The 19,577-nt window shown below is 31.5% G+C and overlaps 1 protein-coding gene across 1 annotated transcript in view; it reads right to left on the minus strand.

The window, feature by feature from the left end:
* Nucleotides 1-19,577, minus strand: part of qin (tudor domain-containing protein qin) — a 441,068-nt gene that overhangs the window by 336,235 nt on the left and 85,256 nt on the right. Inside the window, exon 2 of the mRNA XM_076539747.1 lies at nucleotides 1,800-1,843. Within this exon, the coding sequence (XP_076395862.1) occupies nucleotides 1,800-1,843 (44 nt within the window). The remainder of the gene's footprint in view (nucleotides 1-1,799; nucleotides 1,844-19,577) is intronic.

Here is a 19,577-nt window from a genome sequence, read left to right on the forward strand (position 1 = left end):
TATTCCTACATTTTCAGATTTACATATTTTCAGTCTCCCAAACCCCAAATTCGTATACATTCCTAGCTTTCTAACTCTCTATGTAACAATACCCCTATATCACGATAAACTTCCTTCAATTTCCAAATACTTCTACCCTAATATACATAAATCCTTAAATTCTTAAATCCTGAGATCATCATGTTCCTACATCTCTGAATCTTCAGATTTCTGTATCCCTATAACGTTAAATTCCTATGTTTCATATCCCTATGTTTCTATATCCCTGTATCCCTATATCCCTATATCCCTATATCCCTATACCTACATCTTGACATCTCTATATCCTTATAATCCTAAATCCTTATATCCCTGTTTCTCCATATCCCTAATCATTATAATAAAGACACGAAGTGATCAGATTGGAATAAACAAATGAAATTTTTTTTAATACTTTAACCATTTATTTGTCAGTTTTGAACTATTCCAACAAAATATTATTCATTTAAAATTCGTATAAAATATTGTTTATTTTCTTATTCGAAAAAGAAAAAACACTTTTATTTTGAACTGTAATACAGTTCTTGCGAGATGGTATATTTTAATGGATATTTGTATGATTTTCAATCTAAAAATAAATAAAATTAATTTCACTAGATGTCATAAAACAAATGCATTTTTAAATTTGTCGCTACTGTTTAAAACCAAGAACACATAGAAACAAACAATATTCAGTCTTTATTACAGCACTCTTCAGCAGTAGTTGCTGATATGATAAAAAATAATGTTTAAATATTTTTATGAATCGTATTAAATCTTGTCGCAATAAATAGTATTGAAGTGCATTCCATAATACTGCTTATGTATAATCTTTGTAATGATAGTAAGTAGGCATGCATACTTATCTGTTTTATCTGATATTTTATTATATTAATATAGTGTTTCAGTGCAAATACACACGATAATTAACCACTTTCCGTGCTTTGACGAGTCTCACTCGTGACGCACTCACAACTCAAATAATTTTGAATACTCTTCAACTTGAAGTTTAGATCCAACTATAATTTGCGTTGCCAAGGATCCCTAAATATAAAATACTTAGAACATTTTAATTTTCTTTGCCCGTTTTAATGTTATAGTCCTGAATGGTTAGTCTTGACTGACGCATCTCATAAATAAATGGCACGGGAAGGGGTTAAATATAATTTTTAGAATAAGTAGACAGTAAGAAGTATATACAATTTGCAGGACAAATTGAACAGAAAGTGGTATTTACGTTTTCAATATTGAAGAATGATTGTTATCATGGAGCTGTGTATAATTCAGTTCATATTGCTATTTTGATCCGAACTTGTTGTATTAATAAATTGAGGATCATACCAAATGCCATACTACATTTGTGAAGAGGGTAGATTCGAGAACCGATTGTTTTGAGTAAAGTACAGCGTCCAGACACGGAGTGACGTAAGGGAAAGCAGAGATCATGGCGAAACAATGTGACTGGTATGAGGTCCTTACCGACTAAATAATGAAAAGTTACTCGTGCAGAGCTGCTACATTACGAATGGGTGAAAGTTTAAATGCGGAGCATGAGAATGACGAAACGCCGTGTTCCACGATTTCGTAAATCCATAAATACACGATTTAACTTGAGAATCTATGCTAATTCAACATCGGGAATAAAATATAATCTGGTTCATAAATAGGCAAATAGTTTGCAAATTGATCATAACCCGCTTGTAAATTATTTTTAGTAATTATAACCATTATAAATTGTTCTGAAGAAAGCTATTTACAATAATAATCAATTTCAAACTTACCACACAAATAACACCATTTTCATAGGAAAACTTCCACATCTTACCTGAAACAAAAAAAAACATTGTGTTAATAAAATTAAAAGAAATTTTTTCTTATTATTATTAGAAGCTTTATTTATAAAATATTGTTCTTGATATTCTTATATCTCCTTTATTATTTCACATATAAAACAGTAAAACATATATGTATATGTAATGTTATGTTTCCCATCATTCCAAATAATATTTAAAAAACAATTTTTTGATAATTTCAATTCTCTCCGAGATATTTTACTATGTCTGCCTAAAAAGATCAAACTGTATATAACCATTAAAATGTAGTATTTCAGTTTAATTTGAAATTATTTAATGGCACACAATGTATAAAAACGTTGATTTTATTTAAATAAATTTAAATATAATTATAAATTATTTGTGGACTATATTAGAATGTTTCACAATAAAATTGATTAGCATAAAAGCGAACATACAATTTAATTGTATGTTTCTTAATATCTCGTCTTTTTATCGAAATGTGACAGTTAGCTTTGATTTGTTATATCATAATATGTATCATTTGAATATGCGATTCGAAAGAACGTTCAATATGAGTAACAGCCTGTTAAGATATAAGGGGTAAAAAGTCGATGAGTATCAAAATATTCTTCAGTGAAATACGGCACCTAAATATGTATCTGTGATTGTTTAGATATTTGTCGAGGTTATAATAGATATTATTTTGAACAATATTTAAATAAAAAATCAGTTAAATATGTGCACTAATTTATTTCGCATATCTCAATGCTTTCTTACTGAATATTCAACGTTTTGGAACGCGAGATCAAATATTAGACATTACGAATACTAATTTCAAGGTAATTTGGATATTTCAATAAAAGTAAAAAATAACAAAAAAGCAGTTATTGCACTGTATGCCCCGCTTGACACCAAATAGCTTGCGATTAAACCATTTTTACATGTTATAAACAGTTTCCTTCTCTGGGGGACTTTTCGCCCTAGACTCCCTTTAGCCAGCTTTCGGAATTTCTGACAATTTTTCTTGAGATTTTGACCCATTTGAAGAAAGATTAATTCTCTGATAAAATTCGCATCTGGCACGATTTGGCCTGTACATTTGTATATGTGGTTGGGATGGGGTATTATAGTATTTTTATTTGAGTAGCATAGTCAAATGACTCACCCTAAGGGGTTATGTACAAAAAACTTCAGACGTAGATAATCATTACAAATATCCAGCATAACAAATTTATACAATACTAGATAATAAATTTATGAAATAGAGCTACAAAATTCCTCATTTATTTCATATATTGGTAATGATTGTCCTGTGATACAATGAAGTAAATTAGGAATAAAATACATCGCGAAAAACCACCAAAGACAAAAAAATCTTACACGAGATCACTCTGTTGTTCAAGAAACGTACCTCTTATACGAGTGCTTAAAATACATAAACAAACGTAGCTGAAGTCCTAAACAGAAGCTTTTCAGCATAAATCCCCAGTAACCAGTTGTTGCAGACACGGAGGGTGAATAGCCCCAAAAGGCGCAGATGATCGACGCGGTTTCGCGAAGAAAGAGGGTGCGCACGGAACAGGGATAAACATCCATGGAAGGTGAGCGAGAAAAACACGAGACGAACAACGTTTTCCGGCGGGGGGGCGGTGGATAGGAGAGACCGCCTCGAGCATCTACGATATTTATTTTTCCCCGTGTTTTTTTTTCGAACTCCCTCCTCTTTGCGCGCTCTTTTTATTTTTGCGTCCATTTCATTCGGTTTTTTAATTCGTCCGATATTTCCTGGTCGTTCGCATGTTAATTTTCGGCGACCAATGACGCGGCAGGCCCGCGGGCCACAGACGTCGATGATATTTCCCAGCCAGCGACGCAGCTAGTTGCCTGGTAAAATTCTCGATCGGTTGTGTACGCGTTTCCACCATTCCACCCCGGTTATACCTTTCTCCTTGCACCTCTGCACACCAGTGTTCCACTACCACTTTCGCGGAAACGTTATAACTAAACTGTGAATGTTCAGGAAAATGGCGCATTTGATTACAAGCTTTCGGGAAATATTATTTATAATTAGCAAAGGGAAATAATCTATTTTTATAAATTGTATGAAATATTTACAACGGAGTTTTAAAAATATAGCAAATTTATTTTATGTAGAAAACAATGCGATGAGTCTGCGAGAGCGCAACGCACGGACGTGTAAGCGACGTGCACTTGCGAGCAACGACATGTAGATAATATTCAGTTTTTAAATATTTCAAAATTTTTAAAATTTGAAAACTTGAAAATTGAAAATATATTTTTAATTATAAATTTCTAAATTCCAAAATTGTTAGATTGCTAAACTCTTTAATCTAAAGGGCGGAAAATTTAGAAATTTTATTATCTGATATTTTTGTACTTCAAAATCAACAGATTACCAAATTACCGAATTTTTATATTTTTAAATTCTTAATTTATCAAATTTCTAAGTTTCGGAATTTGAAAATTTGAATTTCGTATAAACTATCAAAAACGTACCAAAAATGCAAGATTATTATTAACATAAAAAGTTTTATATATTTAATACCTTTTTAATACTTCGATGTAATGGTCAGATGTCTAAATGTGATATTTTAAGGAAAGAATGATTGCACTTTTTAAAAATTAATACCCGTTAGCTTAATAAATTGCGACTGCTTTGTCAAGATGTCAAACTTTTATCCACAACTGTACTATGAAAACAAAACGTGTATGTGCATGTTTATATCAAAAGGTACATTTAACCAACTTGTAAACCCATAAATTCAAAAATTTTTCAATTCCTAAATTCTTAAATCCTTATATTCTTTACCCCTTAGCCTACAAGTTTTTCGGCAGGTGCGTCAGTCAGAACTGCCTAATTATTACTGCAGCACTAAGGTAAATAAAAAATGTTGAAATGTCAGGTATGTTTTGGATTTAGCGATTATTAATTATACAAACTGCAGTTGGTGTCATACTCAAAACTCGATCTTTATGCAAATGTAATGACTCTGGAACCTAGGTTCAGATATTAACAGCGCTAGTGAGGTAAAGAGCGGCTTTTACCAACAGAACGACTCGTTTTACAAATAACTAAATCTAAAGAATGTGGGATTCGTGTGGTGTGCGGCTAAGGAGTGAAATCCACAGGTCAAGATCATTCAACAATAAGTTTAATTCAATAAAATAATGAAGATGATGAATTTAACAAATAACAAGTAACAAATAACAACAAAATATGAAAAGTATACTGGTTTGATCAAAAGAAACTAAATAGATTTTGATATAATATTAATAATAGAAATAATAGGATTTGGCAAATTAAACAGTACGTAATAGATAATTGTGAATCTAACAAATGGAACTCGCTAGTAAATACTTTATATTAAATCGTACCTAGGTCTGATTTTTGATAAAGCTAACTACGCTTTTATAAAATTAACTAAATTCGATATTCTATAATATTTGATTCTTGTTTCGAAGTTATTGCAATAACAAAATGTTAAGAGCGCCGTTAGGTTACAACCAGGAAGGGTCTTTTTTCCAATTTCTAATTTTTATATTCACGCTTGTCAAGGAAAAAACCTAAATTACGGTCCGCTTTAAAATCTAATTACTTCCCTCTCATAAACCACACCATAAACCATCGGCAAAATTTGTCACTACCTGCACGCCAACTTGGGTTTTTCCAAAACATGTACCCCGAGGAAAGGGAAGAACAACCCCGCATTACCAAAAACAGATGATTGGATAACGACTTTTCCCACCTTAGTTTTAGTCCTTACCTCCGAATACACGCCTACATGCGAAAATTAATAAAAAGACCAACACGATAATTTTAAGACAGAATTCTTGTAACATTTCAAAGCAACACACTAAGTAAAATAAATCACCACGTAGAAAGGCAAAGTTAGCATTTGCTACATTATTTAAAAATTCCGTACAACAGTACAAACGAATTTAACACAAAATTTATCTTGATTAATACACGTTTGTAATTTATAATGAATGCTCTTTTACGGAATTAATAATATTAACGCGTGATAGTCTACAGCAGCGAGGAATCCGACCTAAGTGTGATTCTCTAACGCTTTCGCAAAGTTAGATAGATTAATGATTTTATCTATTGTCTAACGCGGTGTAGTCGACTACGGAAATTACGCTAATAACAGAACAATATTCTTTTATTAACTCAAATTCCAAAATTTGTTTGAATCTAAACGAAGTATTTCCTCGGAACAGTTATTCTATCTTAATTTGTCTCGACAACTAATTGTCCATGACCCTTTTTGTTAAAACGAACACTGACAGCCGAAACCAAATTGCTTAATTGGGGAGCCTGCGTTAGCTAGCTACTAGAACGACCCAACGATACCAGGATCGGGTGAACAGTATAAGTCTAACAGGGTAGCAAATCAATTGATTCTAATTATAAAATCGTAATTGCTGAACTGCCACCCAAAAGACACGGGCTTCAGAGACCAAGCCGCTCAAATGGGGAGCCTGCGTTAGCTAGCTACGAAACGACCCAGAGCGAGCTCCGAGAATCTGATGGCGCGTTAGCAATCCGACCAAAAATCCAAATACGAGTAGCTGAGAGCTATCGTTTCGATGTCTTAGCCTTTCTTGGCGCTAAGTATAGTACTCTCCTAAAAGAGTTTCAGATACGAGACCGTTTGAATGGGGAGCCTGCGTTAGCTAGCTACTAGAACGACCCACGATCAAGTATTCAAATGGCGTATACCCGCTTTACCAATTAAGTATTAAGAATCGTTTCGGCTCTTGACAGCGAAAACTGTTCCGGTTATACTTATCTGAAGACTTCTAGCTGGCTCGACTTCGAAAACTGTTCTGCGATTTTGGCGAGTTTTGCTCGGCCTTTTATGTATACTCGCCAGTCTGGCAATTTCTCGGAAAACCCCCATAACGTCGAAATATATAATTGTCGTATAAATTCGCAATTAGACACTAATTGTGCAAACGAACGATTCAATTACATTATTAATATCGCATTCTACATAATGGTTTATATTCCTGATATAAAAATAGTAATTTAATAGTGTTTTAATGAAATTGCATTTTCTATCTCCTTCTATACACTACGCACGACTTCTATACGGATCGGAGCTAAATGTATAAGCATACGATGCTTCTAGAACATTTCGTTGAATAATATTACAATTTACAATATATACTGCAATAAACTAACGTTTGACTTTAATTCTGGATAACATAATATTAGTACGCTTGATATATATTGACTGATTTGTTTAGCTAATAGTTTATAATAACTAATAATATCGCAATTGTAAAATATATTCCTATCCTTCTCTAAGATAACGCGAGAATACTAGGAAATTTGGGGCGAGCATCGTGGCACGTAGGCACATAGCATTGCGAAATTTTCCATATGGAACTATACATTTATTCGAGTAAAATAAAATAATACATAAATATTGTTTTAATCGTTCTAACTTAACATTTGATTGATTTTGTGAAACATTTTAAATCCAAAACATAAAATAATTATTGCAAATTAAAAATATGTACATATATATACTTGATTACCGACTGTCGAACTCAATAGATATAATAACCGATACATAATACTACTGTCGGTAATTGTCAAATACTATCGATAACTAAACTATTCCTGTCGGTGGGTAATGAACTGAACACAATACTGCCATGGTGAAGAAAGCAAAAAATTCTTCCAGGAATGTTACACAAATATGATTTAGTTTTGTCACGTTTGAACGGTAACGTGCGTCACGAGTCTGTCTCGATGTCAAGGGGTTAATTCTTACATACCCTTACATCTCTATATTCTTAATTCTATATCTCTATATCACTATATCCTCAGATTCTTAGATTTTTATATCTCTGGAAAAAAGAGTTCCAGTATGTATCACAAAATTCACAGAATGAAATTGGTTAAATTTACAAATATAAATGTTTGTAACAAAAAGGTATATGTAAATTATAAACATCGTAAGTGCCAATTTACCATATAAACGATAAATACGGTCGGAGAAGTGAATGCCTCAAAATTTAAATTAAAATTATTAATAGCTCTTTTCAAAACGCCACTGATTAAGTATGTATTTAATTTCCATGAATACATACATTTTCTACAATTATTCTTCAAAGGAATAATTTATAACCATTAATAACTTCAAATAGCCGTGTACTGGTCATTAATACTTTCATCGTCCATATCTTGATGGTACACGTTTCTACAGTAACCAGCCATCTATTTCCTGAAAAGTCATATATGCATATACAACTATAAATTTGACCTATTACTGGAGAGTATATTTAATAGAAGCAATGAAAATATCGCGCAAACGATTTAATAGTCCTATTAAACAGTAAAGTTGTTTCCAGACTTCCAGTTACTTTGTTGCGCCAGTCGTAGTATTAAAAGGACCAAACAAGTTTGTAAATCACGTCTGTATAAATTAAAAACCAATCTTCCGTGTTATCAAACGTTTATGTGCTTTCACTGCAGAAACGTGGATCATTTTAGATCAGGCTCCGAATTCGTGTCATCGAACGCAAACTCGTTTTCTAAATCGGTCAGTGTCAAGCTCAGAGAACACAGGCTTTCTCTTCTGGCTACTAGAAGATTTAAAGATACGATTCTTCATTTCCAGCAAGGTCGCTTCCTTGTCTTTTCACCCATGAATCTTGAACCTCGGGTGCTGACAAGCTACGACCAATTGGAAAGTGAGTTTTCGAGGATCCTGATGCTTAATTAAACTTGAGTGTTATTATCACCTACGTAAACAAATTTGTATCTTTTTAGACATTTTTGATTCACTGATGATGACTTTTACTAAAATATTACAGGTTCTGCAGTCACCAGTATTACCGGTATTTAACCAGATAAGTGTGTTTGACGACTATATCCGTCATGGATATGTGGCAGAATTTTGTGAAATGACGGTTATATCGAGTTACAATTTGGTATTTACAATTATGTTACAATTGTCATTTAAATTGTCATTTTGGCGAAACTAAATTATATTCGTAAATTGTGATATGTTTAAAATGTTTAGAGGTCAACACGAAATGAAATAAACAAAAAAAAGTGTAAATGATTTGAGATGGATTCAAATTCTTGAGAGCTAACTCGTCATCGCTTGATTATCGCGACACACGCTGGTACGCGCTTTGCAAAAAGATCGCCGCAGTTAACTTGTTAAAAAGAAACTGTATTTCGATGTTGCCGATAAATATAACTGACGTAAATAACACACCAGTAAATGATATTAACAGAATTTTTACAGTTTTATTTATCTCTCAGAATATAATGCACATTTAATATACAGGGTGTCCCATTTAAGTTGACATTGTAAAAAAATCTCAAAAGCGTGTGATTGTAGAAAAATAAATGACACGTGTCCTTCAGTATTTCGAGTAGAAAATCAAATTGCATTATTGATTTTTTAATACATGGACGTCTTCAAGTTTATTTCAAGGTTGTTTCGTTTTTCCTTATCATAAATTCCTATTTTTTATTTCGGAATCATATTCTATATGACTTTTGTTTGATACATTTTATTGTAAGCTCAATATTATATTTGGTAGGTTTACATCTTCAAGCATCATTAGTACCTTATGAATTATTGATGACACGTTAGATGAAAATAAATATCGAGACTTCTTACATAGCAAATTATTACCTGTATTACTTGAAAATCTAACAATAAGCCTAGTAGGTAGACAAAACATGTTCCAACACAACGGGTGCACAACTCATTATTCACGTATTGCATGGCAAATAATATTGTACATTCGGATTTTACTGATCGTTGGATAGATCGAGGTGGTCCAACTTAAATGGGACACCCTGTATATTAAACACATTTATATTAGCCCTTTTAGTGTCGAATGACGACATATAATTCGACTTATCAAATATAACAGGCATTTATTTATTATCTCTTTATTTTGTAATATGATCCTTTCTCAATTTTGTAAATATCATTCTTACTATCTTTTTTATGTAATTTTTCGCAAATCTTACTAATTACATCAAATTGGGGTGATACTCTTTGCTTAGGTGCAACTGTTTTTAAGGACACATTGTTATTTGACTCTAAAAGGAATAAGTACTCATTTTTTCTTTAAACACATGTCGTTTCAAAATGGCAAAGTGAAAAAAATTATGTCTATAATGTTTTTTTAAGTAAATTTGTTAGTACAGTAAACACTCCGCATCTAGCAGAATCCTAATGGAGACTCAATTGCATTTATAATGCGCACTGCAATATTTGTGCAAAAACTTAATCCATATTACGCTAAATATTTTTATTATTATCGTTAGGATCATAATAGAAGGCAATTTAGAATTTTTCCGCTTATAACTTATAAAAGAGTAGACTAAAAGCACATAACCTAGCTGATCATATAGCTCTTTGGGGCACGGTGGGATTAAAAGTGTCCCGCCTTTTTGATGTTTTTCACTTTTTTAGTCCCACCATTTTTAGTCCCTACTGCAAGAAATCTTGCAGTAGCTGCATGTGCATAGGTTTATATTTCGCCTTATTTACGTAAAGCAGTTGGTAAAGTTTTCAAATAATGTTACAAATGTGTATTCATTGTGTTAGCAACATTCAACATGCAATTACCGGCTGAGCAATTGTTATAAACGGAAGGTTTATTGCACTTACATTTTTTCCTTAATTCCATGTTAAAAAACGCAGAGGTAAGTTAATTTCTATAAAAATTAGTTCTTCATAATTAGTTCTTCATAATGGTTAAATTTGTTTGCAAAGGATGAAAGTATAGTGGGTTTTCATTTGTCTCACCATGCAACTTGTGGAGTAATACAAAAAACAATTTTTCTTTATTGTTTATGTTGTATATTTTTAAAAATTTAAACACAAATTATAACTTAAAGAACGAGCTTTATTTAACACTTTTTAATAAATACTGAACTTTTAAAACGCCTTTTCACTTTTTGCAAAAACGTCTCGTTCTTATCAATGCTCTTTGATCTCTAATCAACAACGCTCTTTTTTCGTTTTCCTTTTTAAAAAAAAAACGAAACCCGCCCGCTCGCTCTACAACGCAACGCCTTGAAATATCGGTAAACATTCATTACCGACGATCAATTACCATACCAATTGATTACCGACATTCGGTCACTCTCTCACTCTTTCCCATTACCACAAATATACCAATTTTGTTTCATTTAAAACCCGATAAAATTCCTGTGCAACATGGGTCTACGAGATGTGACACAAGAGTAACGAGACTAGTCCAATAAATCATTGTGCCTGCAGAATCAGTTCTCCGTGACATTATCACCTTCAAAGTAGTCCCCTTCAGCATTCACACACTTTTGCATTTGGTGCTGCCATTGCTAGTAACAATTCTGGAACGAGGTTTTTGGAAGTCCTTTAGGAGATTCTCCGTTTTTGCCTGAACCTCTTTAACTGAGGTGAAATGGGTTCCCATTAAGCAAAATTTAAAGCAAAAGAAACTACTTGGCAGACAGTGCCGTGTGAGCGGATGCATTGTCCTGGTGCAACGACCATCCATCGCTTCATAACTGTGGCCTTTCTTTCGAAATTTTTTCACTAAATCTTTTTAGGACTTTAATGTAATAGTGTTGATTAACAGTCTGACCACTGGTAAACCACTCAATCATTACAATTCCATTAATGTGGAATTTTGATTTTGACATGCGTGCTTTTTTGGGTTTTGGGGATCCTGGAGACTTCTACTCCATTGGCTGGCGCTTACATTCTGGGTCATAGGTAAAAATCCAAGTCTCATCACATGTTACAAAAGATTTCAACAAATTTTACAAAAAACTTGATGTTTATATGCTGTTCGATTTTTACGTTAGACATTTTTCCGGCCGAATGCAGTTGCACGTGTTCACTAAATAACGCAATACTTCCAAATGATATGACCGATTCAATCGAAATTGGCAACATGGATAGAAAAGGTATGTGGGATGATGCCACAAAAAACAATTGCTGCCAATTCCATTGTTTTTTCAAGCTACAAACCTAGTCTCGTTACTTTTGTGTCACACCTCGTATTTTTGATCTGAAATCCTGTGTCTCAAAGAGATAGTGGACAAATGTCTACAAGTGGTTCCAACTGACAAATAATCGAGAAACTAAGGCAACTTGATAAAACATTGGTCCACTCATGAAAATCATTTTGAAAACTGAATAGAACTTCTTAACACCAATAACAAACACCGTGTGTCCACTATACTTGAAATTCAATAATACTGTGCTCGAGTAGTGCAAGAAATGATTATCTATATTTAATAGTGTTAATATGATACTTCAGAGTGGGTATTCAATAATGATCCATTACGAAAAAAAATAATGATACGTAAAAATCACCTCAATAATAGTAAAAACATTTACTTATTGAAAACATTCCGTACTTCAATAAGTAAATGACAACCGTATTTGTAACTGTCAAAAAATATTTCCAGCGAGGCGTCATAAAGCTAATAGATCACATCAATTCCAGATAACATAAGCTATTACGGTTATTACAATCCAGCAGTCTCAGCATCTGTAATGCATAGTTTCAGCGTACCATGTCTAATGTGTTTACAACTAAGGCGCTTATTTTAATAAGTAAAAAGAAGAACATAAGTATCTTTCCCAAATACATCTTATAAATAGCTACGGACACGATAGAATATCAAAATAAATTCTATGATGAATGGAATACAGCAATAACTAAACAATTTAAAAACATATGCTAGAGAACAATTAATAGTTAATGAATTCTAATTAAAATTGTTAAGCTAGAAGACACAGGTACATGTCATCAATTCATCACAATAGATATGTATTCATTCATTTTCTCAGAAACTAAAAATGGGAAAAGCAAACATTATGAAACGCTGTTTGAATTGAAAAATAAATGTTAACTTATAACTGATATAGGTCGATTATAAACTGAAGTTTATCTAGGTATAAATACCTGAGATCAAACTAAAATTTTTAATTCGATGATATTTAACAGATTTTTTGAACACCTCATATATAAATTTGTTGATATTTCTACAAATTCATTAATCTCTAGCAGCGTGACGGATTCAGATTTCACCTCCGTCAAAGTTAAACCTAGGATCTGTACCCAGAAATAGATAGTGACATACATTAATCGATGTACCTACATATTTCTCATTGAAAGAATAACAATTTATTGATAAATGAAGGAGGATCGATTGTTAGTGGTGACCTCAGTGTACCGATCAAGTTTTTGGCAATCACAGTTACGTTTATGATGTGTATGAAAAAGAACAGTCGAAATAGTACTGTCGCGTCGTGTCGAACTGGTTGCAGCATGTTTCGACGGCAGTTTTGTATTGTTCATTTTTCTTAATTAAATCGTTTTATTTCTTAATTATCTTTCAAAATTCTCGCGTCTCAAAGTCGTCCTCAATTTAAAAATCCGATTTTACATAAAGACGTGCAAAATAGATATACACAATGTTACGTATGCATTAAAACGACAAGACTTCGTTTTAATGCTGCTGTTCAGCACGCTAGGTTTGCAAGTCAAGATAAATAATTTGAATGATAGTAAATTCGATGAGTTTGTAAGTCCAGTTAGGAGTAAAAGGGACTCCGACGCCTGGTAATACGAACTCACTTCCGGCATACGTTCGGGCGTCGAAATCTCCACATTCGCGACATTTATTTCACTTATTCCTTCGTTTCTGTTAATACTCTAAACACATGTATCAATTTAAATTAACATATTATCAACTAAAACTGATTCTTCTTTAATAGTAAATTTCTCAAAACGTTGAGACAACAGTAATCCACCATGTCACAGAGAAATATAGCTTCTTTTGACAGAGTACTTAAAAGAAATGTAACTTTTTTTGTATAATTATGTTAATTTCCAAACAAGTTTCTTTGAGATTTTAATGAAACTTAAATAAAACATTGTATTAGATAACAGTATATTTCTGCATTACTAATTTACTTGTGTTAATAATTTCTTTACAATTTTTTACACGATATTAAGGAGCGAAAAAATTTTGACTAATTTTCATTGGAATTATTTAATCATCGTAAAAATTTATTTTACGATGCCACTATGCCACATATGTAGTGACGCAGCAATTATTTCATGTACATGGTGCATCGAAAACCGTTTGAATCATTTCTTCGAGCAATACCACCATTGCCGTGATTATGTTCCCTAACTTATTCAAACTATTCGTTACCTAATAAAATTAACATATAGAATACCTCTGTACTTTAACGATAAATGTTAATTATAACGCAAATGTCATTGTTTCTCATTTATGCTTATAAATAATGTTGACTGACAGTGTAATATCGTCCGACTTCATCCGATTTAATATAGTGTGGAGGGTCAGCGGGCGCACACGCGAACCTTTACAATAAAAATCTGGGGCATTGTAGTAGGCAATATCGTATATATATATACCAATGGATTTGTAATAAAATTTTCTACAATTTTTGTCATTATAAAAATTTGAATAAATTGTAAAATAAGGTTATGAAAAATTTTTTGTTATAAACAAATTGTATTTTGCAAAATTCGTTAACATCCTGTTGTTATACGCAAGAAACCATACAACTTTCCTATTAGAAGTTTTAATGTATCTCGTATGGTTTTCGAGATAGCCAAAAGGGGTCGTAACTTTAAGGGCTCGTTTCACCCCTTGAACCCGCGTCTCAGCCGATAAAAAAAATAAGTGTCCCTTATTTTTGCCTGCTTAACAAACCTACGAAGTTTCATCAAAATCGGAGGGGGACACTTGCGTGCCTTTCCTTGTAAGAGCCACATCAGAAGTTTCATACAAATGAGGAAGTGTATACTTCGCTAACATTTCTGTAAGAAGAAAAATATATTTCATTCACGTAATGTTCTAGTATTTTTACTATTTATAAAATTTCCAGTATTAAAATAGTCATTAGCCTTGGTCTATTACTTTTGTCTCGATTTATAATTATGTAAGTTATATCATAAATATACTGTTCAAAAAGTCGTTACGACTTCATGAGTAACTTGTACAGTAGGGTGGCCCTTAGCTATAGAGCTCAATTTCTTTTTTTCGATTTCTTCATCGTCTCACCCCCTAAAATTGTGACACTTGATGAAAAAATGATAATGTCAAAGTTTCAGCATGATTGGATAACAGGAACCCGTGCCGCAATCGAGTTGAAGTTTTGAAACTTGTATGATTTCAGGTTATCGTCGAATATATTAGTGATCTTTTATTTTAAAAGAATCAGTGAATATTTTATAATGAAAATATAATTTTTTACACGTGTAATACTAGCATTTACATACAATTACAACACATACATATTTACATATTTACATACAATACATTTACACACAAATGTAACATAGCTTTTAAGTTACCGGAGAATGTGACGGTTGGGCAATTGGGAGCTGTACATAATTTGTATAAACGTTGATAAATTTTCCAATAATCTCGATTGTATTAGCACTTATAAACGAATTTTTTTTAAATACTTATAAGCAAAATATTCTTTAATGGAATTTCAGTTATGTCTTATAAATTAGCCTATTATTAAATTATACGTAGCGTTTAATATATATTCTGTGTTAATGTAGATTTGCTTACATTAGGATAAAGGCTTTTCTAATTCTCAATTACTTGTAAAATGTATTGTTTTTCTTCTTCATTTTTGGTCAACAGATTATTATATTCAGATATAAGTTTAACACCAAGTTCAGCGGTATCGTTTACCACTTTTAAATTTCTTGCAATTTCCAAACCTTTTTGATCTGAAATATCATTTTTCCACAAGGAAGGGTCTTTTTCTAAGAAATCTGTAGGTATATTGTACCTGTTAAGCCATTTTCTGGATTCAGTAGAAATGAAGCTATCAATATTCATATTTACATAATTTTGTACGTTTTCCGGAAGTATTACAAGTTTCTTTACTGAATGTTCCGTATTATCATTTTTTACAGTCTTAATCATTTTCCTTTTTGTGTTCAATGGTATTATTTCATCGAAAAAGGATAATGCCACATTCTCAGATGCAAGGTACCATAAATGGTTAGAAAATTTGCGTATTCCAATTCTAACAATATTATTATCATTTATAGAATACAAGTATAGATTTTGTAGAAATTTTAAAAGAATATATATATCACTTATCCCTATGAGGTTGTTACTATCCAATAAAAATTCTTGTCGGAATAAATAAATTTTTAGCACATAAATTGCTTTAGCCATCCACCTAGCGTTATGAAACGCTCCAGGAACATGAAAAGTATTTACTTGTGGAAGAGATCCACTAAGAAAAATTATCAACTCCCAAAGTTCTTTGTAATCATCTCTCGGCTGCTTTTGTCGTAAATGTACAAGCAAAAATTTATTTTTTCTTCTACATCCTGGAGCTTTCTATAAACATAAGAATCTTGTAGTATACCTGTTTTAAAATTTAATAAATTAATCTTAGGCCAAGCTTTTTGAAATTTTTTGTACTTCTTACCTGATCCCTTGATCAGGTAAAACTCGGTAATATTTACCACTGCCGGGAATCTTTTTGTATATCTACCATGCAGAGCACTTACTATACATTTTTTTAATACCGAAATATTTGTTTCATTTTACATAAGATCTCTAATGGCTAACTGAATAGGCGATTAGTTTTCGTATTCGAGATGACCGCTTCAGCAACTACAGAATGAGATTCATACTAACATTTGCGGTAACATTCAGTAATTTTTAATACATTTTTGAAAATCGTACACTAACACTAAAATTATATATATAAAAAATTATATTTTCATTATAAAATATTCACTGATACTTGTAAAATAAAAGGCCACTAACATATTCGACGATAACCCAAAATCGTGCAAATTTCAAAACTTCAACTCGATTGCGGCACGGGTTCCTGTTATCCAATTATGCTGAAACTTTGACATTATCATTTTTTCATCAAGTGTCAAAAGTTTAGAGGGTGAGACCAAAAAAAATCGGAAGTCAAAAAATAAGGGCCACCCTATTGTACAGCAACCTACATAATAAATTAAATTGCGTATCCACTGATAGCAAAAAGTGTAATACCTTCACTTTCCATAAAGTATTTTATGCTTTTTGAGCAGCGCATTACCACCATTTATAATTATATTAAAAATACTGGCGGCTTTATCGAATTTTTATTATTTATTTTTTATCAACGTAACCAACTGCAATAGTTAAAGTAAAAACAAGATGAATTGGTTCTTTCAAAAGGCCTTATTTTACACAAAAATCGGTCAATCTGTGGATTTATCTTTTGTGATTCACGTGAAAGTCGTAACGGGACGAGAGAAAACAAAAATGACCCCCATTCGAGAGTCCAGTTTATGTGTTTTCTCGAGCATTCGATATAACTTCGTCCGGTACGTAAAACGAGAGAAGCCAGATGGCGTAGATACGTTCGCGAATCACTTGCATATATGGTTTTGTGATTGAACAGGGACTCGTTAACCCACTAAATGTTGCACAGAAAGGAACTATGTCCACTTCTGAGTGGAAAGACATGTTCTTTTTTTCGTTTCTTATGAATATACAACGTAGGTCGTATAACTGTACCACCTAAACTTAAAATTAAATTACGTTTAAACCTGTCGTTCTTTTCAAATGGAAGATGTATTTAGAGGGATTGTATAATGTTATAATAGTTTCTCCGTATTCCGCCCTTTATTATAGAAAGTAAATTTGAGTACTTGTAATACTTAACACGATGCGAAGCAATATCGAATTCTAAGTGAAAAATTATTAATGCATATGGTATCAAAAACTTAAAAAATTATCGACATATTCTATAAAACAACATTTCAATATAATTCAATGATATGGAACACTGTAATATCATTAAACAATAAATAAACAAACTTAAATGAATCTTAAATTTCTTATTTTAACTTATGGCAATTATTAAGAAACTAGTCAAGATTTTCGTCGAGATAAAAAACTATTGCTTAAATTAATTTGTGCATTATCCATTATTTATTTATTTTTATAATTTAGTTTCAATTTAAATATAAGTGGTTTCACCCTTAGTAATTTTATTATTTGTTTACGATTATTTATAGTGTGTATACAGTATGCAATTTATCGAATTATACAATATTTCTATAATATATCGAAGATATACACCCTTGGACAAAAAGATAGCACATGTGCTATCTTTAATTTCTTGAAATCTACTTAGAATTTTTTAATGTAATACATACCATTCTAATTGTTACATGGCAGAGAGAAGGAACTTCTTAGTAAATATGGTTGACCTTGTTAGGTTTTTGAGCAAGCAGAAGAAATATACAAATAGTGCCGACGAAATGATAGTACATTCACAGAATTTATACATATACTATCATAAAAAAGAAAGTTACATTGCAATTAATACAAAGTTAATAATGATATGATAATAATAATAATCCGCCTTTATTTTCTATTCCTTCGAGTACCCGCTTTGGTAAGGATTTGTATAACATTTTAATTGTATTTTGTGGCAAATTATCCCAATCTATCTTAATAGCTTCTTTTAATTGTTTAATATTATCATACTGTTTTCCATTCTTATATACAGCACGTGCTAGTTCTCCCCAATAATTTTCAATAATATTCAGGTCCAGGAACGGTAAAACCGATTCGTTTTCTCTTTGAAAAAATTGTTCTTCGATTTTAATTCGGTGAATTGCAGCGTTGCCATGTTGAAAAATAAATTAATTTTTGGTAATTCGTAGTGCGTGTTCATTAATTTGTTTTGAGATTAAATTTATATATTTTTGAGAATTCATTTTTCCTTGAAGAAACTGTACATTTGTTTTGCCTTTGAATCCATTCCGTTTAAATTCCAGCCCAAATCATTACTCCACCCCCAACCTTTTGTCTTTGTTTTTTTACTAATCTTTCTTTTTTTAAATCATGGTAGTAAAATGAAAATGTCAGTAAAAAAAAAAATCGTTTCCATTTCATTTCGAAGATAGGGAGTTTCAGATAAAAAATTTAAAAATATAAACATGTTTAAATTCATAAGCTTTAAATTTAATATTATAAAAGTTAGAAATTTAAAACTTTTAACAAAAATAATTCAGTGTTCGACTATTGATGAGGTGCCAACTTCACTTTTTTAAATAGCCGTTCCACTTTCTTGTGCTTATAAAATTAAATTTCTTTTTTCATTTTCTGGTAACTTTTAATTTCAAAGTGATTTCAAGACATTACAGAATAGCTAATTAATCCTTGGTTGCATTGCTCTGCAAGCTTTACACGAAATAATATAATACAAAATACTTACATTTTATCTATATAAGTAAATTTCAAATTTTTGTTGAACCTTTCCAAAATTTTGTAGACTTTCAATATATAATTTTTCTTTAAATAAATGTTTAGAATATAATATTTATTTATAGTTAGTTTGTTATTATTTCATGCAAAAATTCAAAACCGTATTTATATCGAAATTGAAAGTATCACTTATCAAAGGGTCAATTGTGTGTTTTTATTTGCGTACAGTTTAAAACTGCAAAACTTCATACGTTTTTCTCACAACAAAGTTTTTTGAATTAGCTGATATATCTCAGAAATTGATCATCCGATTGACTTTAAACTTTATAAATATATCGAGTGCATGTATATCTACTGGATTGCTGAAGAACTATTTCAATTACTAAAAAATTTGAACTTTACAACATAAAAAATATTTTTATTTACTTAGAAAGAAGCTTCTTCTTTCGCACGTTGACCATTCT

This window comes from Megachile rotundata, chromosome 14, assembly GCF_050947335.1.
Source record: "Megachile rotundata isolate GNS110a chromosome 14, iyMegRotu1, whole genome shotgun sequence".
In the NCBI taxonomy this organism is placed as follows: domain Eukaryota; kingdom Metazoa; phylum Arthropoda; class Insecta; order Hymenoptera; family Megachilidae; genus Megachile; species Megachile rotundata.